A 23,548-nucleotide genomic window follows, 5' to 3' on the forward strand; every position below is an offset into this window, starting at 1 on the left:
AAGTCAAGGTATACAACATCGCAATCCTTACCACTTTTATTAGGGTATTGGTAGTATGGGTAGGGTATTAAAAGTATCAACACAGGACAGAACACGAAACAATGGGTATAAATTGGATAAGTTTAGATTTAGGAAAGACTTGGGTAAATACTGGTTCAGTAACAGGGTTGTTGATTTGTGGAACTAATTGCCGCGTAACATTGTGGAGGTGGGGTCCCTCGATTGTTTCAAGCACGGGTTGGACAAGTATATGAGTGGGATTGGGTGGTTATAGAATAGGAGCTGCCTCGTATGGGCCAACAGGCCTTCTGCAGTTACCTTTGTTCTGATGTTCTTATGTTCTTATGTAATTCAAGAATATATTTCATTGCCAAGTAACTAACACCAACATGGGAGGAACACAAAGCAGCAGCAGTAATTTTTCCTTCTATGTTTTCAGACTCCTTATCTTTGCTGCGATTATTTATTGTATTGATAAGCGACATCATCTCTTGAAATTTGTATTTTATACCATTTTTCCTGAGCACTACAACACCTCTTTGGTCGTTAATCTCTCTGTATCACTTCTCTCTGCGCACAGTTTTCCGTTATTGTCTCCTGGTCATTGCTGCCTGAATAGATCTGGAATCGGCTTGTCCGTCATCCATCAAAGTCACTGGATAACCACGGCTGTCTGGAACTGTTTGTTTATGTATGACCCTCTGTCCTGCGTGACAGTGAATACCAGCATTATCCTCACTTTAATAAGACTTAATCGAAATCCTCAGATTAGGCAAAATTGTAATTAATTGTCAATAAAGATGTTAATAATAAAAATAATAATAATAATAATAATAATAACTCAATTGAACAACCTTGCAACGATCGTCACCGACTTTCCTGGCTGTTTACGACACGGAAACACGAACACGTCCACAATTTCTGTAACATGGATTTACGAAACAAATTTTTTTTAAATTCATCAAGTATGGGCTATGAAGTGATTTAATACACGTTTCATATATTATACATTAGGAGTATGCGTTAACCTGTAATTACCCCTGCCTTATTTTTATTTTTTTTTACCTTTTAAAATTTTTAATTTTAAAGATTTTTAAAATTAAATAAAAAATATGAAACCCTTTTATCCTTAGATTTGTACATAAAAAAATTCCATCCCCTGGTGATAAAAAAATAATAGGAAAGACTTTTATTCTTAAATTTTACATCAAAATATAGTTAATAGAGATATCAAAAGCTCTCAAATATTATCTGATGTTGGATTAATACGGAGACTACAGTAAATATATACCGTGCATCGTAAACCCAAGCAGTGTACAAATTCCACTGACGGTTAACAGTTTACCACCACGTGGCTAATTGTTACATAGTGAGAAACTTTATAATATAAATATTGTAATTAGCTTTGATAAACTATTCAGTTGGTCGACTTCAATTATACTTACTACAAATAACTGTACAGAAAAGTGCAATTCTAGTTTCCAAGCACCAAACTAATTAACAATGAATACAATTTTTTTTATACAGAATTACGATCAAAATTAATATGAATAATACAACGATACAAAGAAATCAATGACGCATTGGACATAGTAAATGTAACTGTTGCAGATCTATGTTGCCCACACACATATCCCCCCCCCTTCCTTAGCTTCCCTCATAGCACCGCTCCTGTGCCAGGTAAGTCCACTACGGGCTCACCATAACCCGTGCTACTTGGAACTTGTTCAGAGTCCTTAGCTTATTTCTTATCATTCCTAGAGTAGTTCTCAGTCCGTCAAAACATAATGGTGGTATTTTGCAACATTTTAGCTGCAAATGTTATTATATGATAATGTTTGTGTCGAATATCCTACATTGTTCACTAAACACAAACATTTGTTACATCAAGAATTTTTTGTTATGTGGAACATGGGTCACAGTAAAAATTGTAGAATCTAGTGATAGAAACTCTTATCAGCGCGCCTTGATACTGTCTGGAGATTGTATCCCTCAAGACAAAGTCTGAGTCAACAAGCTGGGCTGCACTGGATCGAGTTAGAAAGTTCTGAATGCATCCGAAGCTAATCGAAAATTTCCTATTTTGAAACCTGTGTTGAGAAAAAGAAGAGAGATCGAGCTGAGAGAGAGACGGAGAGGACGTAGCCAGCAGAGAGAAGTTGAAGAGTTGTGAAGAGAGAGCCAGCCAGGATGGGGTGGACTTGACCGGCAGAGAGAAGTTGAAAGAGTTGTGAAGTGGCAAGTTGGAAGACTTGGTGCTGCTGGTCAGTATTGACCGCGCTCCGTCAACATTCGTATTTACCTCAACTCAACCAACCCAATGCCCAATAAATAGAGCAAACAACACATCCTGCAAATACTAAAGTTGCATCCTGCAACACTGACAAGTTCCGTAATTCCGTTATCTTGATATTAACGCAATCTTCCCCAGTCCGGTAATATCTGGCAATCTCTCCCAACTGTCACTGCCACGCGCACGATACTTATCACTTCCCAATACTAACCAAACTTTGGGAAGTTGGCTTCGTTAAAGTGACCACTTTTAATTAAACATATACAGCAAATTTGCTGATAAAATGTTCATTATAGTGAGTTGGAGCTACACATTATTATGGATTAGAAATATAGACATGTCATATGCTTCTCTAAAATATTGTCAGTAGGTAATGACGTGAGTGTTTCGGACACGACAAAGGCAGGTTGCTGGCCAAATCACCAAACAAACCCCATTAAATCAAGGAATTATGTCCACCCAGTGAATTTCTTCTTCATTAAATAAGAATTTGATCAGACCTCAATCACATTAGTAGTAGCATTCCTAAATATTGTGAAGATAGTAGTATGGAATGACACGGCTTTTAACCACATTACTACTCTTTAAATCACATTACGGTAATCACTAGTTTAAACTGAACAAGTTGTCGACAGTAGTGTTCCACAACACACATCAAACCAATGGCGTAAGCTTCAGCAGTGGAGACAATCATTCAGTCTTGAGTTCGAGTCGCAGTAACATCTCTCATAAATAATGCAATGATAACATGGGCCGTATATACTGCCTAAGTCATGGCGCTGTGAGCAAGGCGAAGAGTTCAGAGACGCAGCAACACAAGCCGCCTCCAGCCACCAACGTCCGGACAAGGGCCGTGTCCCAACCCTCCTTACGAAACCTTCCTCTGGCTTACCCGTTCGGCATCTGACGATACGGTCAGATGCCGAACGGGTAAGAGGACCGTCCTAGGATGATAATGCATCACCATTACTGTGGATAACACATCATGCCACTATTAAAAAAATATTAAACTACAAAACAGTACACCCTGTAATTCAATTTCTTTCTTTCTTTAGTATGCACCCCATACCCATCCCGTGGGCGGTGGTGGAAAGGATTATAGAGGCAAATATCGGTTTACGAACTGAACCCCAAAGCCTATGTATATGGGAACATGTATCAAATTCCTGAGGTGATTTGTGCCTCTGTAACCTTTTCCACTACCGTCCACAGGATGACTATAGGGTACATAATAAATGAACTATACAAAAATATATAGCACAGTCACCAGCCAAACATTCCATGTTCTATGTTGACCAGACCACACACTAGAAGGTGAAGGGACGACGACGTTTCGGTCCGTCCTGGACCATTCTCAAGTCGATTGTGACTTGAGAACTTTAGCCACGTTATTGTGACTCATCGCCTGCTTTCCATGTTCTATATTATCAACACGTTTGACTTACACGTATCGATAATATAGCAGACTGGAAAACCTTTCTTGCAAAAACTACAATTAAGACTTTTAGTTATATCCTAGTTAGTGTCAGGATGACCTACCTGGCACTTTAGGCATGGAGGTGTTATGCAACAGTTCCTCGTGCTGGCATCATTAAATGTTTACAGCCGCTTTTACTAACACATGTCATCCCCCCTATTTTTTTTTAAATGCCAACGACACATAATATGCACTTTTGGTAAATAGTTAATAACAACAATTTTAGTTCATGAACTCGAGGCAAATTTGGAGGCTTGCCAAGGCTCCGCATCAGACACTGTATTTACCCACTTTCCCGAAAATCATCGAGACTGTCATTACATGCTGTCAAAAATAAATTGCACACAAACTGGATTTTCATTTATAACGGTGCAAATTCGCTTGCACGAGAGAACCTTTCCTGTGTCGGGAACACAAGAGAGATAAGTCGGCAATCTTCTGCTTGTCTGCAAGTGTATGCAGACCTGTAAAAGAAGCCAGCCTGATACTTTAAGAAAGAAGAGATAAGATCGTGATCCAGCAATATACTAGCACCCACGACAACTCCCTGGTGGCGTCCGGCAACTTCCTAGTGACGTCATGCCAATGGTGTCAACAGCCGAGAATGAAACATTATGCAAATCAAGTATTGGGTTTTGACCGAAATAAAAATGGTATTTAGCGTCACTGCGTGGTCAAGGTGCGCCGGTGTACATGACCACAAAAGCAGATAAATCTTACTAGAGATAACTACCTACTACCACGTTGAAAGCACTGGCTATTTCCTGTTATTTACAGTTCAATTCTGACCATCATCAGTTATTTCCAGGCCGGGGAAAAATATATATACAGATGAGCAAGTTAAACGGCTCCCAAAATGCACGAAGATTTATCACCATGTGAATAGACCTGGCAACAGAAATGTATTCTAATGTAAATTACCAGCCAATATCTTGACAGCCAAGTACGGTAAAGGAGAAAATAGTGGAATATCTGGAGAAAACTGTATTTATCATCGAAGATCAATAGGGGTTCAGGAAAGAAAAAAGTGTGTAGGAAACCAAATTGAAAATAAGGATACACAAGACCAGGTACATACACTGTCCCTTCTGTTCTCGGTTGACATAAATGGTATACCAGAGACGAAGTGTTGAATTTATGAGGCTATCTTCAAACGGCGCTAAGCTGATGAGACCGAACAAATGAGAACAGCCCCAAGACTGAAGCAGAAGCTAAACGCTCTACGGAGAGGGGGGAGGGAGGAAGGGAGGGGGGAGGGAGGAAGGTGGAAGGGAGGGGGGAGGGAGGAAGGTGGAAGGGAGGGGGGAGGGAGGAAGGTGGAAGGGAGGGGGGAGGGGGGAGGGAGGAAGGTAGAGAGAAGGGGGGAGGGAGAGAGAAGGGGGGAGGGAGAGAGAAGTGGGGAGGGAGAGAGAAGGGGGGAGGGAGAGAGAAGGGGGAGGGAGAGAGAAGGGGGGAGGGAGAGAGAAGGGGGGAGGGAGAGAGAAGGGGGGGAGGGAGAGAGAAGGGGGGAGGGAGAGAGAAGGGGGGAGGGAGAGAGAAGGGGGGAGGGAGAGAGAAGGGGGGAGGGAGAGAGAAGGGGGAGGGAGAGAGAAGGGGGAGGGAGAGAGAAGGGGGAGGGAGAGAGAAGGGGGGGGGGAGGGAGGAGGAGTAAAGGGTGAGTAATCAGATAAACACGTGACTGTGGGCCTCTGGTGGGTGGATACCCAACTCAGAACATAATGTTCGCCAAACATTTATCATACAGAAAACCTTAATATGCCGGGATGCATTAACTGGACCACAAGTCACAAGTAATTATATATTTGTGGACGGCATGCAGAAGGAGCAGGTTGGGCAATGGCTCGGCCCCACAAACTCTTGAAGAGTTCTCCCCCCACACTCCCTCCACACCCACCATCCTCCTTCGCTCTCTCTTGTAACTGTCATGTTACGACCAGGTAATATACCTACGACCGGGTGATCAACAGCAAATTCAAATTACACAATTCAAAAATATATATTTTAGAAAGGAAAAATGAGTTATACAAATACTGTAATACAAAAACACACCATTTAAGGACAAGAACCGGATGACCCCAGCGGTAATGTTTGTGTTTCTCTCTCACGAGAGAGAGAGATGCACGATAGTGCAAGACAAACTTGTGAAAATAAAATCTGCCACACAACTGCAATTACACAAGCAAGAGTTCAATAGTGATTATCAAATACATTTTCTGCATACAATATATTCATTATCTCACTAACCAAACCACACATATTCCATATCCAAATTATATTCCATCAGCCTTAACCGTATATGAGTGGGATTGGGGGGTTATAGATAGGAGCTGCCTCTTATGGGCCAAGAGGCCTTCTGCAGTTACCTTTGTTCTGGTGTTCTTAACCTTAGTCATGCCGTTACTGGTGGCCAGGCACCACATAGGACGTAGCCGACCTCACCTGAAGGATCTCACCCGCCTCCCGGGCCCCGCCCCACAACACCTGACGGACCTCCACCTCCCACCACTACCTGGGCCAATCCACAAAACAAAGTACACCTTCAAAACCCATCTACGACTTGTGCTATAACAAATTACATATAAACAAATCAACAAGGGCCGTGACGAGGATTCGAACCTGCGTCCGGGAGCATCCTAGACACTGCCTTACATATATGTGTGTGAAATTACATATACCTTCATAATTCCAATGGAGATCACTCTTATATACCACTACATCATGTACTGAGTGGTGTGGGTATTTATTCTACACCAGTGACACTTGGTCCTAATATGGTGTGTGTGCTAATTATTCCTAATATAGAGTAACAGCGAGAATAATAGTAATCACCACACCTCGATAATAGTACATTAAGAGCCACACGGTTAATCCCTGGCAGAGGTACGTAGTAATGACCTCACCCCAACCCAGCGATGAGCACCGCTCCTCTGCCAGGTAAGTCCACTTCGGGCTCGCCATAGCCCGTGCTACTTTGGAACTTTTGGTTCCCAGTAGCTGAATCTAACAACAACAATCACCCAACCCAGCCTTGTCTGGACCTCAATGTGTGTGGCTCACTCCATACACAAGAGAGTGTATGTAGTATGTGCGCCCTCACCACACATCTCCCTCCCCCACATACACACACATACAGCAATAATTGTTGTCAAAATAGTCGGTAAATCTTGGAAGAGAACAAACAGTAACATTAGGAAAGTTGTATGAAACACGAGTAACAGATAAATAAGCAGTAGTTTACACCAGTCATGGTGTAATAATTATGGTGAAGATAATTGCTAAAAAAAAAAAAAAAAGTACAGTCGGTGAAACTTGACAATACATGACAATGTGGACTGATGAAGGCGTCTATACATAGCAGCTGGGACACTACACAGTCAGTAGAAGCCCAGACACACTTCAAGATGTTACACGACCAAAGACCGTTGTTGTTGTTGACGATTATGCCACCACAAGAAGTGGCACGGTCATGAATAGCCCGCGTTATCTTGAGATGATTTCGGGGCTTTAGTGTCCCCGCGGCTCGGTCCTCGACCAGGCCTCCACCCCCAGGAAGCAGCCCGTGACAGCTGACTAACACCCACGTACTTATTTTACTGCTAGGTAACAGGGGCATAGGGTGAAAGAAACTGCCCATTGTTTCTCGCCGGCGCCTGGGATCGAACCCAGGACCACAGGATCACAAGTCCGTTTACGCTTGAAACTGGACTCCAAGAAAAGAAAAAAGTATATACGATCACATTCATTCCAAACATCTACCACGTATGGGCTTACTCATGTCCATGCCACCTCGTAAAGATTGAGTGGAAGCCCTATTCTTGCCGCTTCCTTTGAAGTTCAATAAAATCACTGGAAATAGATCTACCGGTATTGGTACTAGTGGAGGCTCGGAAGAGCCTTCATTTACGGCCTATTCATACCCGTCCCACCTTTACGGTGGCTTAATCTCCATCAATCATCATGTGCAGTCCTGCTCTTGGATTCAATTGGCGCGTCCACGAACCCCCATTCCCTGATCTCCAGTATCAGCTATTGATACAGATAATGGGATCCAATGAGCCTCTACTACGGGCTCACTTGGAACTTTTTCTTTCGAGTAGCTGAATCTAAAACAACAAAATTGAAGACAGTCAATGTAGTCCCAATATAAAAGGAGAGAGAGAGAGAGACAGGAGGCATTGAACTGCAGGTCAGTGAACGTAACTTATTAAACGTTAGCAGCATATCTGAAGAAAAAAGGGACTGTGAAACACCACCAGCACGGATTCACAAGTGGTAGAGCTTGCCTTGCAAATTATTATAATTCTACGACCAGACGACGGAACTCACAGAAAGTCAAACTAGTGGAATGCACGCCGAGATGATGGAGACAGACTACACATATAGTTTAAAAATTTAGAAATAAGAGCTTAAAAGGCTCGGGAACCTGTACCCAAGTTTAACGAGAATTGAGAGGCGTGATTAAGCAAGTGAGTGTAGTAGCCTATGCCACCCAAAAATGATAGTACCTATAGTCCTACAGCGACCCTGGATGAACTGTACAAAATGTGGATAGTTGCCAAACAAAAAATTAATCTTTGTACTACTTATTGAGTACAGAGTGCGAACAAGAAGGCAAGAAATAACCAAAACTAATATTTCCTAGGCATATGTATAGTATACATATCTACCAAACTTGGTCAAAGATTGCCTATGTTGGGCCTCGGATATTCGCAAGTCTTTTCATAGCTTTATTATTATTATTATTATTATTATTATTATTATTATTATTATTATTATTATTATTATTATTGCCTTTATATTTGTACTTGTTTATAAAAGTATTGTTATGCTTCTTTGTATGTTTTTTTCATTTTTATTTTTGTATTTCTATGCATTTGCCAGAGTTCTGATCACCACCACCTATGTGCAAGAATAAATGTTTATCACTCAGAATATTGAATAGTGTTGATTGTAACGAGACTAAATATACGAATAAACACGTACTGAACGGGGTGAGCTGAACATTAGATCTTTGTATTTGTATTTCAATGAACTTATTAAGGAGGGAGAGAACCGGGCACTCCCGGCTACCTCCCACACCTTCCTTATTGCAACCAGTGCTCCCAGTTCATTGGATATTTGGATACCAGCATGTTAGTGATTAAATCCCACGAATGCAGATGGAAATTGAGGCCAGCCCCGCCCACCACCTGTGTGTGTGTGTGTGTGTGTGTGGGGGGGGGGGGGGGAGCCCCGCCCACCATCTGCGTGAGGGAGGGTGGGGGCGGTGGGGGTCAGAGCAGGTCTCACCACATCAATATGGGATATTTATATGACCGTTGGGCTGGGGTAAGCCGCCGAGAATACAACCGTATTGACGAAACCAGCTTTAACCCAAGTCACAACCAAGTCACCTGGCCTACTGGCCCACACGAGGCAGATACTGTTTATACCCAGCCAAACTCATTCATATACATGCGAACAAGCCTGAATGGTCCCCAGGACTATATGCAACTGAAGTCATTCATATACATGTCTGACTCACGTTTGAAACAATCTATCGATCTCACGTCAGTTATGATACCCAGTAATCTGGTCCACAATATCAACACCCCTCTTTCCAAACCCGTATTTACCGATTTCTTTCCTGAATCTAAACTTAAATAGTTTAAGTCGATGGGCAAAATTAGAGGTGTTACCCTGCATCAGGTTCGCACCCATCCTTACGACTGTGGTTGAACTGGGGAGCCGCCGGCACTACTGGAGCGCCAGTCAGGTAATATAACCGCTGCCCCCTTAACATTATCATCGGTAAGCCGACACACTGGTGAATATGGTCATGAAACATTATGCGGGAGTATACACCAACATGTGGTGGGAGTATACGCGAACATGTGGCTGGAAACACCAATCAAGAGCGACAGACAATTCCTCCCAGGAGACACTGGCCGTCCGCCGCCAAGTCACCCTCTAAGGAGGGTAGACATAGCCTAAGCTACTCTATCCCTTTGAGATTTATTTTATTGTCTCAATAAACGTATTTGAACGTCATCTCAAAGCCTTCATTTACGTGTGGTCATCATCAGTCGACTCCCACATTGACATATCAGCCATATTCTTTGTATTCATGTCCTGCGCTTTAGTGGCGGGATGAAGTGGTTATCGAAGCATGGCAGGCCGTGGGTGTGGCCCGCACAACATGGGAGAAAGGTGAGCCCGGGCGTGTGGGCGTTGTTGGCCCTAGAGGGGGCAGAACATACGAGAGTCGCGGGGGAAGAAACAAGTCCTGATCAGAAGGGTCAGCCGGTCAATCTGGTTGAAATCTGGTGGTCCGGCTGGTAGACCTCCACGCACACTACCGACGTCGTGCAGGGCTAAGATATTCAACAAAGATACAATGTCAGTACAAATGTCATCGGCGACATAAAACGGGCTCACGTACACATTTACATTTTATATTAACACATTTACGTACATCTGCATCTATGTAGCTCCGTAAACTATGCGAAAGGGAGTGCAGACTGCGGCAAGAATGCGTGATGCTAATAATCCCCATCACACAGGATAGTTAGTGGATACGTGGGGTTTATGTCCAAACCAAGCAACAGCCTGTTGGACACAGCTCTCACAAGCCTACTGCAACAGCCTGTTGGACACAGCTCTCACAAGCCTACTGCAACAGCCTGTTGGACACAGCTCTCACAAGCCTACTGCAACAGCCTGTTGGACACAGCTCTCACAAGCCTACTGCAACAGCCTGTTGGACACAGCTCTCACAAGCCTACTGCAACAGCCTGTTGGACACAGCTCTCACAAGCCTACTGCAACAGCCTGTTGGACACAGCTCTCACAAGCCTACTGCAACAGCCTGTTGGACACAGCTCTCACAAGCCTACTGCAACAGCCTGTTGGACACAGCTCTCACAAGCCTACTCCCTCTTCTGGGGAGTAGAAGCACCCCATGAAGGTATGATCAAGAGAGCCATACAAGCGCATGTGATCAATAATCCAAATAACAGAAAAAGGGGAACCCAGAGGGATAACACACACACAATTGGGAAGAGGAACAGAGCACTAACACAAGAGGAGAGACGGGAACTAGCACAGAATGGGGTAAGAGGAGGGGAGTTAGAGCCGAGGGACGTGACACTGAAACAGTATCGAGAGGATTTAAATAAGAAAAACCAAAGTAAAGAGCGCGGGAAAAGGTACTTACGGGGACATGGTTGGCGTCGGTATATTGCAGGCCAAAGTAATCCTTCTCGATAATGTCGAGGGAGTACACTACCCGCTCGAACAGTTCCTGCCCCAGAGACTTTTTCTGAAAACAAAACGAAGCATGTTAGTTCAACGTGACACCACCAATTGGTTCTTGGATCAAGCCATAATTAACTTAGTAACAATAAATTTATACAAAATCACAAGTCACACAATGGATCTAAGCAATTGAATTAATATAATTTATTAAACCAAACATATACTCAATTATGTATGCATAAGTAACCAACTCGAAATCTAAGTAAACATATGAATACGAATATACAGAAATAAAACTACCCACTAAATATAATTTGTATAACCATCCAAATACAGTACATTAACTTATAAGACTAATATACTGTATTAGTAAATAATATTTTAGACATGAAATATCTAAAACAAAAAGGGTAATATTTACCAACGTACTCAAATATTTACACAAATAATTAAATATATTAATGAATGAGTCTAAACGTTTAAATTCCCTCACATTGTATGAGCACAGGTGGAACTTGGGAACATAAGAACATAAGAACAAAGGCAACTGCAGAAGGCCTGTTGGCCCATACGAGGCAGCTCCTATTTATAACCACCCAATCCCACTCATATACATGTCCAACCCACGCTTGAAACAATCGAGGGACCCCCACCTCCACAATGTTACGCGGCAATTGGTTCCACAAATCAACAACCCTGTTACTGAACCAGTATTTACCCAAGTCTTTCCTAAATCTAAACTTATCCAATTTATACCCATTGAACATAATGGAGCTCACAATAATTCAAAGTAGACAAGTATAAATTAAAAAACCACGAAGAAACTGGCAGGTAACCTCACTGAAGCAAATTATTATAAAAATATAAGGAAGAGCCACAAGAGTAAGGACTATACTAGCTGTAAATAGTCTGCCTCCCGAAGGCCACTAGGCTTCATTCATGCCTCCAGTAGGCCTGTAGGCTTCATTCATGCCTCCAGTAGGACCACTAGGCTTCATTCATGCCTCCAGTAGGACCACTAGGCTTCATTCATGCCTCCAGTAGGCCTGTAGGCTTCATTCATGCCTCCAGTAGGACCACTAGGCTTCATTCATGCCTCCAGTAGGACCACTAGGCTTCATTCATGCCTCCAGTAGGACCACTAGGCTTCATTCATGCCTCCAGTAGGACCACTAGGCTTCATTCACGCGTTCCTTTGCTCATCAATACCACCAGCATAACAAGGTGACAGCGAGGTAACCACCGTACAAGAAACGCTGTTGACCGCTGGCTAGCAGCCCACATTCCTGCCCCTTCTGACCTGACGATCCCTAAGCCCACCTCTCCTATTCCTTGCTTTTGATTGGCTACCATGTGCTGCTGCTCCCTTCATCTAATACATTGCAATTTTGTACGGTAATTTTATAAACACGATGTATTAATAAAACTAAAAAGCACGTAAGAATATTGAAGTTTTCCAAAAAGCATCAGCCGCGGTAGGTGGGTTGCTTGGGTTCGTACGTTTCTGGTTTGACAAAAGTTAAATTTTTTATAGAGTGGCTGGCCAGGTCCCCCCCCCCCCCGGCGGTCGCTCTCTGGCCACGCCCTCCTCGCCCCAGTTGATCCGCATCACTGAATTTGTTTACCAAGTTTCCTAAGAAAGTAGCCGCGAGTACCTAGGTGTACTGTCTGCACCTTATAGGGAGGCATTCTACTGCACTAATGAGAAGGTCTGCAGCGTTTTAATTCATTCTGTTTCCCCCTAAGGTGACTGCGATCATGTTCCCGGTTTCGGGTATCAATGTTCCCCCAGCGACCCGGTCTCTGACCAGACCACCTGGTTGGTGGTCTGGTTTAACCAGGCTGTTAGGCGCCGCTACTGGCAGTCTAACGTATGGATCACAGCACAGCTGATCAAGAGACGTGTTTATCAAACTCTTTATTTTTGAACATCGTGAGAATTCGCCTAGTTATGCCCCCTTTCCTCCACATTCCCAATAGTGATGCGGTGCTCGAACACAAATGGTGACCCCACACTTTGCAATGTATGCAAATGATTGTGAATGTGTTGGGAGTGGCGAGGAGGCATCCATATTCACAACCACGTCTCGGTACATGGCGCAACATGCTGCAGCAATGTTGCAATCTCCATATACGGCCGTATAATGTTTCAGTTGCCCTCAACACTAGCATCAACCACCACCACCACAACTACCAGCAACCACAACACGCTCCCCCATCCACCCAGGCACCGCCACTACCATCAACAACTGTGCTGCACCAGCATCACCGCCACCATTAACCAAAATACAATAATTGGTTATTAAAGCAACCGTAAAAACAACTGCATTATTGTACATCAAAAGGTCTACACTATCCTAGGCGACACGGGACGCTCTCTCCGGATCACAATGGTGTTGCATGTACAACCAATGCAACACGCACACTCCTTCAACCAATAGCGTAACAGAACAAATGTGTACGAAATGAACAACTGAAATGGAAGGGAGATGTGTCTTCAACTTACGAACAAACGGCACTCGAACAGTCGCTCAAATCAGGATCCTCCACCTGGAAACATCTGTCCCCCAGGGTGGTGCACCCAAAGCAATACTCTTTTTACACGATCATATTTGTCATAAACAAAGATATACGAGTGTTGAGTCATCCTCCTCTTCTAACTGTAGTAGCCAACGACTCTCTGCAAGAAACTGCGTCATACACGATACAGTAAACCCTTGAGGCTGATGTATGTCTTCCAACGGCCCGCATACATGTCGGGATACAAGATGCAGACATTCTCGTAGAAATAAAACGCTGTATAAAATAATGTAGAAATAATAAAGTCAGGCGACCAAACATGTAGTGAGCCTGGCCAGGTAAAGAGTAGCTATCAGCCAGGAAACTGGTGAGTTACGAGTACCTTAATTAATCAAGGATTGCCACTACAATGCTACTTCTCAAATCACTAACTCTTCCACCTTGGGTACTGCTGGAAGCTCAGTCCCCCTTTACAAGGCAGGTGAGAGAGAGAGAGAGCTCTGTAATGAAAGGAATACAGACAACATACGGCACGCATACACACGTTATAACACCTAAATTACTGAGGCCGTCATCATATTTGTATACTTGTACATGTATACTTCTCCAAAAATCTCGGTACATGCCAGGATAATTCTCATGCATCCTAGGGTTTAAATTTTTAAATTTTGCCCCGAGGGGCGAGTTTACTGGGCAGCGCCAATATTATGATTTCAGTGACGGTTATTCTAAATAGCAGACACACGTGAACAAATATGTGAAATACATACTAGCAAATGATTCTTAAAGCAGGTGTTTTAATGGAGGGGGCAGAGCTAGCGGGAGGGGAGAGGCTGGAGGGTGAGTGGGAAAATGAGAGGGTCCTGACAATCACTAAACTAGACCGGCTCCAGGCTAGGCTACGAAGTGGGCAAACTCTCGAAGTGGATCACAAGTAAACCAGAGAAGAGTGGCGGGGGGTAGGAGAGGAGGAGGATGATGTAGGGGAGCCAGGAAGGGGGTGAGGGAGCAGGGAAGGGGGCCAGGGAGCAGGGAAGGGGGCCAGGGAGCAGGGAAGGGGGCCAGGGAGCCAGGAAGGGGGCCAGGGAGCAGGGAAGGGGTAAGGGAGCCAGGAAGTGGTGGAGGGGGGCGGGGTGTGGGGAACTAGCTACACACAAGGAGAGCGTTGAGGTCTGGTATCCCTCATACCATGAAGAGCATGACGTAACCCTTCACTCTCTTCTCCCTGTCTGCCTCTCCTTCCCCTCTCACACGCCCTCTCACCCTACATCTCTCCCCCTCATTTTATCACTGATCTCCTTCTCTTCACCATCACCACCACACCTGCACCATGCACCACACCTGCACCATGCACCACTCCTAATTACACTACCCTAACTCACTCCCACGCCCGTTGAGCCTACATCCATCTCAACCTCCCTCCCGCTTTCTATTTTCTGTCAACTGTAATACAGGTTCAACAGGATTAGCAGTGATGCTCTCTTAATGAATACTACAAGCTTCCTCGCTCCCTCTCTAACGCAGGAAATGTATATGTTTATCTCTCAGAATGTTTGGTAATATGTTTATTGTTTGTAATGTGTGTTTATGTATGTATTAACACGATGTACTGAACGGGGTGAGAATAGCTTGAGCTACCTCATCCCTTTGTGTGTATTTTACCTCAATAAACTTATTTCTATTTCAATTTCAATCTCTAACCCCCACCCAAAACACACACACACAAATGGTTGACAAATGGAATGCATTAGGAAGTAATGTGGTGGAGGCTGACTCCATACACAGTTTCAAGTGCAGATATGATAAGAGCCTAATAGGCTCTACACCTGTTGATTGACGGTTGAGAGGCGGGACCAAAGAGCCAGAGCTCAACCCCCGCACAACTAGGTGAGTACACACACACACAAACCCACCCTTCCATGAATGAACAATCACATTTGTGTGGAGTGAGCGTAGTACAACCCCTGCTAACACCCAGCAACAAGAACACTAGCAACAACAAGCACATACACACTCCAGTGACCGACCGTAATGACTTTTAACCCTTCAAGGATCCCAAGTGCCTCAAGGTGCTTCACATTATCAAAACATTACAAGTTTATGACTGTGTAAGTAGCTTTTTAAGATGGATATGTCAGCTAATCTGAGAGGGGGAAAAGACATCGGGCGTTTTGTTCGTGAAACATCAACTGCTTCGGAGAGGGGGAAGAGATGAATGTGGGGGCAGATATTTAGAGAGAGGCATCAGCTGCTTTGATACACCCTAATCATTTTATTGGAAGGACATTAGCAGTTTTGAGAGAGCAGACAAGAGGACCTGCTGCCTGGGTAACAGCTTCTCCTCCATATCAACCTACCCTGGCTTTGCGCCCTAGTGAGGCCACTCCAGAGCAACACCATAGTCTCCTGAGACTGAGGGATGCCTACTACTACTATTCATTAGCCTCTCTTGGTAGTGGTGTAAAGGTTTTCAAGTGATAACTTATCTAAGATCATGCAGGTGGTGCTTCACCAGTCCGGGTTGTGAGGCCTCGTGTGGACCGCAAGCACCAATATTACACTGATAACACCTTCAGGAAAGCTGGCCTCCGGCACGGCTCACACCAGAAAAACTTGAAACAAGTCTCCGGCGTTTTGTGAGAACTATTTATATCCCGTGTTGGAAGGGAAGGGGGAGGATAGGGTTAAGAAAGATGGTAACAACATGATGAAGGAGGGACACATGCAGCACGAATAACAACTTGGATATAAATAATAGCGGCTTCGAGTGGGCCAGAAGGCATCCGAAAGCTAATTTACTGTAATGTTCTAAGAAGTGGACAACACTACAGCGCTGTTGAGACCTGGCACTTTGTGGGGCTTTAACCACACTCCCACACACAGGCACAAGCTGTGTGTGCACCTACAAAATATACTCCGTATCACTTAGTAACAGCATGAAAGAATTACTGAAGTGACACTCAATTTAAATTTAAACTCAATCCGCGCATCTGAAAATGAGGAGCCCACGACGTTTCGGTCCGTCCTGACCATTATCATGTCGTGTAATTGAACAGGAGTGGAACAGAGTTTGAACAGGAACAGGATAATTGAACAGGAGTGGAACAGAATATAGTCTGGTCTTCCAAAATAATCTTTCATGTCTCTACTCTTCACATACGCCGTCTTGTTGAATCGGCTGTGACACATAGCATGCCCAACATTGTTTTTTTGATTGTTGCCGCCGAAGGCGGCTAGTTTATTGTGCACCCCATACTCATCCTATGAACCTTAGTCCTGGCTTTTTCAATTAGATGACTTGATAATGATCCAGGACGGATCGAAACGTCGTCGGTTCTTCATTTTCAGATGTGTGGATTGGGTGTCGGCTCCTCATCCACATTGTGACCGACCGTCACACTGAAGTGTTCTGATAATTGGCTGCTGGAGTCGAGTGCCAACAAATGGACGGTAATGAAAACGGGTGAAGAGCACAGGAGACCAGATACAAGCTACACCTTGGGGGAAATACTGGCTGGCTCCAGGAACCAACGAATGGGTAAATACTACCTCGCACACATCTGGCAAAATTGAATTCACTGTTAAGTGATTTCAGACATAGAATGTAGCACGGTCACTTGTCTGGGCAACCTAGAACAGAAGAACTACCTCTCAAGTCAGGACTAGCTGAAGGCACCCAAGTGCTTGTGTGCGTGCGTGCGTGCGTGCGTGCACAATTATATAAGGTTAATAGTGATGGCAGAATCAATGGTATTGATAAGACGGTGACTGAAGGTGATAAGTAATGGTTGTGAAGGTCACCATGATGGTGGTGATGGTGGTAGTGGTGGGAGATGGTGGTGGTGGTAGGAGGTAATGATGGTGAGAGGGAATGGTGAAAGGGTGTGGTGGTGGTGGGAACAGTGATGACACAGTGTGGAGGGTTTGTAAGTTGGACGACGAGGGAAGACCACCAAGTGTACCATCATCACGTCACCCACCCAGACACACACACACCACGTCCTATCCTCCCTACCTCCCTCTGTCTGTGTCTGTCTCTCTGCCTGTCGCTCTGCCTGCCTCTCTGCCTGCCTCTCTGCCTGCCTCTCTGCCTGCCTCTCTGCCTGCCTCTCTGCCTGCCTCTCTGCCTGCCTCTCTGCCTGCCTCTCTGCCTGCCTCTCTGCCTGCCTCTCTGCCTGCCTCTCTGCCTGCCTCTCTGCCTGCCTCTCTGCCTGCCTCTCTGCCTGCCTCTCTGCCTGCCTCTCTGCCTGCCTCTTACCCTTTCTCTTGCCCTTGGAAATATTTTTCATGTAACATGGAGCGCGTCGTCAATATCAGCTCTTCCACACCCTGTCTTTCTTCCGCCTCTCCCTCTAACCTCTCTTAAATATTCACACACCGAGGGGTAACCATGAGATACAAGTGACAACACTTATAGTGGTGGTGGTGACTAATTATAATGGTACAGGGTGACAAGAACCCGGATGTAATGGAAGCGCATAAGGGAGTTGTGGGTTACACGAGTGGGAGGGGTGACAGGGATGGGTGGGAAGGATATCAGGGATGGGTGGGAAGGGGGGGGGGAGCAGCAAGAAGCAGTAAGTCGGGACATTAGCATGTGTAGTGCCATTGCAATATGCAAATAAATATTGCAACACCCCCATCCTCCGGTTTAGATAGTAGCTTGTTTTTTGTAACTATGTGGGAGGCTGTGGTGGGCCTGCGGGCCGCCCCAAGCAACAGCCTGGTGGACCAAACTCTCACAAGTCAAGCCTGGCCTCGGGGCGGGCTTGGGGAACAACTCCAAGAACCCCATCAACTAGGTAACAGTTAGTTTAGTTCATTTCCAGGTAGTTCAACCAGATATCATGTGCACCATAGTACACAGATTAACGTACTATTAGATGGTAGAATTTTGTACTATTCACTTTAAAAAGTCCGAAAAAATTAAGCTAAAAAAAAATATATTCATAGACCTAGTACAACACACACATGTACTATATTATTGGGCCTAGTTAGGTTGTTTTTTTTTAAACAAATAAACCCTTTTCCAGTTTGTTCAAATTCAATAGTACAGATTTCTAGTTTCTAATTGCGTTATATGTAGCTATATGTACTATGGTCCGCATCGTTAGTATAAGTACTACCGAAACAATTCAGTACAATTTAGTCAGGAGAATTGACTGAATATTGCTGTAAAGGTGCACTATCTGAGGACCCAAGAGCCGAAGACTGACACATGGGATTGGATGATTGATTTTTGCCACCGGAGGCGGCTAGTTTATTGTGCACCCCATACTCATCCTGTCAGCAGTAGCGCAAAAAGCATTACAGAGGGCACAAAAGGGCCTTATCAGACCTCATCTTAGATTATTACATAAACAATTTCATCTATCCTTCACACCTTATACTGAATTGGGTCAGCAGTAATCCAGCAATTGCAGGGTACGGGAGATGGATGGTTGGGTTGACGGTAGAATAAGACTCGGGAGCTAAGGAGAAAGAGATGTCACGGGCAGAGTCAAGTGCCTCTCTAGACTCGAGAGGGCCTTGCAGGCATCGAGGAAGCGAGCAGCAGCGTCTAACAGCCTGGTTGACCACACCACCAACTTGGAGCCCTGGCAAGAGACCGGATCGCGTGGATACTGGTTCATAGAACCATCACAAGGAAGGAAGGAAGGAAGGAAGGAAGGAAGGAAGGAAGGAAGGTAAGAGACGAATGTAGGATGAATGAAGAAAGTGCAGAAGATGAATCAACCTGCCTATTACCTCAGGCACGCTGCGTGATAGTGAACTGTGAGCGTGTGTCCCCTGCCTCCGCCCCCCCACTCACGCCCACCTCCGCGCCCCCCCCACTCACGCCCACCTCCGCGCCCCCCCACTCACGCCCACCTCCGCCGCCCCCCACTCACGCCCACCTCCGCCGCCCCCCACTCCCGCCCACCTCCGCCCCCCCCCCCACTCCCGCCCACCTCCGCCCCCCCCACTCCCGCCCACCTCCCCACTCACGCCCACCTCCGCCCCCCCCCACTCCCGCCCACCTCCCTTATGTCCCACCACAACCTCCTCCTATTAATCCCTTTACTGCCACTAATTACTATTATAATTAATCCCATCACCACCATTACCATACTGCCACCGATGTAAAAATCAAACCTGTTATAAAAAGCTTCTCCAATGCACAAATGCATCACATTAACGGCTTATATAATTGAGGAAATAAGTTTCTCACTGATACATCACCTTTATTTAATTTAATTTTGCCCCGAGGGGGCAAGTTTATTGGGCAGCGTCACTCATCCTGGGAGTGGACACACGGCCATAGCAGCATGTACAACACTCCCCAATAGGAAGAAAACCCGCTGGGCTGTTCATCCACTTGTACCCAGACACAGCTTAACTCACCCCTCAGGCGGGGTGAGCCTGAGGCCAGGCTCATTGATGTATATCAATGAGCCTGTTGTATTTTCCAGTTTGTATTTCCATTTCCGCATTGATGTATATCAATGAGAATTGATGTACAATGATGCACATCAATTGAGCGAGCCATGAGGTGACTCGAACCAGGTGATGGTGTCATCACTGTCAGTACCAGTCCTTGCTATACTGACCACCATCACCATTGTCATCCACAGAGCTTATAATGACACCGTCACCATGAAAAGACACAATCACCTTACTGAGATTTCCTTGTGTACTGTCACCATCATTCCCGTCAATTCAGTCACCACAACAATCACTACACTCATACTCACACTCACCATAACAATCACAATCCCCACATACCACCAACCTTCGGTTACAATCATCATAGAGCTATGTACCTGGTCACGTACTGTAACTGCGTAATTATTAACCTGATTGACTCTAAATTACCCGCCTAAGTGACCAACCACAAGCATCGTTAAGGGCGCCAACCTCCCATGACGTTAATGACGGTTGAGCCTTGTTACATGGGGGGGGGGGAGGCAGCTGTTGGGTAATTAGTGCCAACTACAGGTAACAGGAGAGCTGCTTGAGAAAGATGGGGGGAGAGGGGAGAGAGAGGGGGAAGGGAGGGAGGGAGTATGGGTATTTAATCACACTTTACAATGGTCGTGTATTCATAACACCAAATACCAGGTTACTACCTGAACTGTTTCCCCACCTTCCACGTATGATTTTTTTTTTTGCGCTACCGCTCACAGGATGAGTATAGGGTGCACAATGCACTAGGGCGGCGTCGCATGATTGTCACACTCCGGCGGCCACGATCATCAATCACGTAGCGCTCAGAAGCAGATGTTCAACCTCTCAAACTCGGGGAAGACATGATCAAAACGTCCACGATTTCACAGGCAGACCCAAAATAGACATAGACAACCAGCATGAATGAGAGCAAGCGGCCAATTCTGAAAACGTGCATATGATTTGAAGATTTGTGGGTTGTGTCTTAAGTTATGTCATTATTTTACGAGGTGTAAATAAGTGGAATGAACTAAATGAGGACGTGGTCGAGGAAAACTTCATTCACAGATATAAAAGTATATATTGACAAAATGTAAAGGTGTAGAGCAGTTGTAGCATGCTGCTGATATCTAGCAGGCGGAAAGTCTCTCCAAGCAGATATCTAAGGGTGAGCTCGTACCCTTAGATAATCAACTGCCTCCCCCACCCCCCCCCCCACCCCCATCACACCGCCACCAGGGGGTTCTAGGTTAACCCCTCCCCCCCCCAACCGTTGAAACATATATGCATCTACACTCCCTCCCCACCTGGGATCTTGTGTCACCCCTCACCCTCCATCCACCCCTCCCCGCTATCACGTGTCTCCCACCCCACCTCTTCCAGCAGTGCGTCACCTCACCACCCCCACTACCTTCCCCCCAGCTCTCCTCCCCCACTTTGCCTAAGGTAGCGTCTGCAAGGCACTCTCTATATGTAACACAAGAAGTAGGAAATGTACATGGAGCATGCAATAGTATTTGATGGCATTTAAATGGCCAAGTGGCACGCAACAGTCTGTTACTGAGGGAGGGAGGGAGGTAGGGAAGGGGAGGAGACAGGGAGAGAGGTAGGGAAGGGGAGGAGACAGGGAGAGAGGTAGGGAAGGGGAGGAGACAGGGAGAGAGGTAGGGAAGGGGAGGAGACAGGGAGAGAGGTAGGGAAGGGGAGGAGACAGGGAGAGAGGTAGGGAAGGGGAGGAGACAGGGAGAGGGGTAGGGAAGGGGAGGAGACAGGGAGAGAGGTAGGGAAGGGGAGGAGACAGGGAGAGGGGTAGGGAAGGGGAGGAGACAGGGAGAGGGGTAGGGAAGGGGAGGAGACAGGGAGAGGGGTAGGGAAGGGGAGGAGACAGGGAGAGAGGTAGGGAAGGGGAGGAGACAGGGAGAGAGGTAGGGAAGGGGAGGAGACAGGGAGAGAGGTAGGGAAGGGGAGGAGACAGGGAGAGAGGTAGGGAAGGGGAGGAGACAGCAAAGAGAGGGGAAGGGAATAGAAGCAGGAGGAATAATAATTCAGCGTTATCGTGACACGTATCGCCCGCTCCGCCCCCTCCCCCAGGCTAATCTCCCCCACCATCTCCACACGAAACAAAAGCACCACCACATGGGGTCCACCAGCCCCATGCAAGGCGGGTTACAGTAAATCATTTTCACGAGAACACCTTCCATCCATCTATCCGTCGCACACTCACATCCACCACCTCGTCCATTCAATCACCTGTTGATGATTTCCAGAGTTCTACTCCCCAACAGCTTGGCCTGGGGAACCATACCGTCCCTGGCGATAGCCTGATCTACCAGGCTGTTTGTGTTCGCAGACCATCGTGGCCAACACGACCACAATAATATCCAGCAAAAAATGGGTAAAGTTTCCACTTGAAAGTTGTGTTGTTGTTGTTCTAAACACGTCTTATAGATTGATTGATGAAGATTAAGCCACCCAAAAGGTGGCACGGGCATGAATAGCCCGTAAGTGGTGGCCCTTTTGAGCCATTACCAGTATCAAGAGCTGATACTGGAGATCTGTGGAGGTGCGACTGCACCCTGCGGGAAAGGGAGATGTCTCCTGTCTTATATTTCCTGGAAGAAGACTCAAGTGTGTTGGCCGTGTGCTCCAAGTGTTCTTATGACATCCCCACGACCTTTCCCTTGGGTTATGTCACACCTTCTACCATACCTCTTGTTCTAGTATGTTGCAGTGTTGTGGCGGTGGTGCAGAGTTATAACCCGACCTTACAGTAGTGTCCAGACTGGAGACAGGGGGGAGTGGGGGAGAAATAGGAGTAAGAAAGAGGGGAGGGAGGGAAAAAAAAGATAGGAGGGAGGGGAAGAAAGAGAGGAGGGAGAGAGAGGAAGAGAGGAGGGAGAAAGAGGGGAGGGGAGGGGAGGGGAGAGTGTGTGGAGAGCGAGGTACTAATCGTGTGAATCTTGCACAATCACAATCACTTTACCTGTCACCACTTACTCCCAACTATCATTCACTTATTAATGCTCCCCCCCCCCCCCACAACCCCCTCACTTTCACTCACATTCACAACACAAATCAGGAGACAATAAAGGCACCACAAACAAAAGGCTTTTAAATAACACACACAAAAACCCACTTCAAATGATGCAAGAGGACCTAGACCAGTCACAATAAGTTATTTGATACATGGCTACTGGAACACAACCACGAGAAGTGCAAGGTTCTGAACATAGGAGTAGGAGCGAGTGAGGGAGAAGCGCTACGAGATAATAGGTTATCTTGAGATGATTTCGGGGCTTTTTAGTGTCCCCGCGGCTCGGTCCTCGACCAGGCCTCCACCCCCGGGAAGCAGCCCGTGACAGCTGACTAACACCCAGGTACCTATTTACTGCTAGGTAACAGGGTAGGTAGACAACTTCCCAATATCAGAGGCGCCCGTTGGCGGCCGCAGCATCATGTCTGGAGCGTAATACCCCGACAGCCTCCAGGAACCTAGATGACGAAGCCTTCACAATACTGTGTGCAACATACGCAAGACCCATTCCCGAGTATGCAGCCCCCTGACACAGTACAGAGATATACAACACGACTGGTCA

At 45.8% G+C, this 23,548-nt stretch overlaps 1 protein-coding gene across 1 annotated transcript in view; it reads right to left on the reverse strand.

Moving 5' to 3' along the window:
• yrt (erythrocyte membrane protein band 4.1-like yurt) overlaps window positions 1–23,548 on the reverse strand; it is a 159,025-nt gene that overhangs the window by 83,689 nt on the left and 51,788 nt on the right. Inside the window, exon 2 of the mRNA XM_045740550.2 lies at window positions 10,966–11,070. Within this exon, the coding sequence (XP_045596506.1) occupies window positions 10,966–11,070 (105 nt within the window). The remainder of the gene's footprint in view (window positions 1–10,965; window positions 11,071–23,548) is intronic.

Source organism: Procambarus clarkii, chromosome 13 (genome assembly GCF_040958095.1).
Source record: "Procambarus clarkii isolate CNS0578487 chromosome 13, FALCON_Pclarkii_2.0, whole genome shotgun sequence".
Lineage (NCBI taxonomy): Eukaryota > Metazoa > Arthropoda > Malacostraca > Decapoda > Cambaridae > Procambarus > Procambarus clarkii.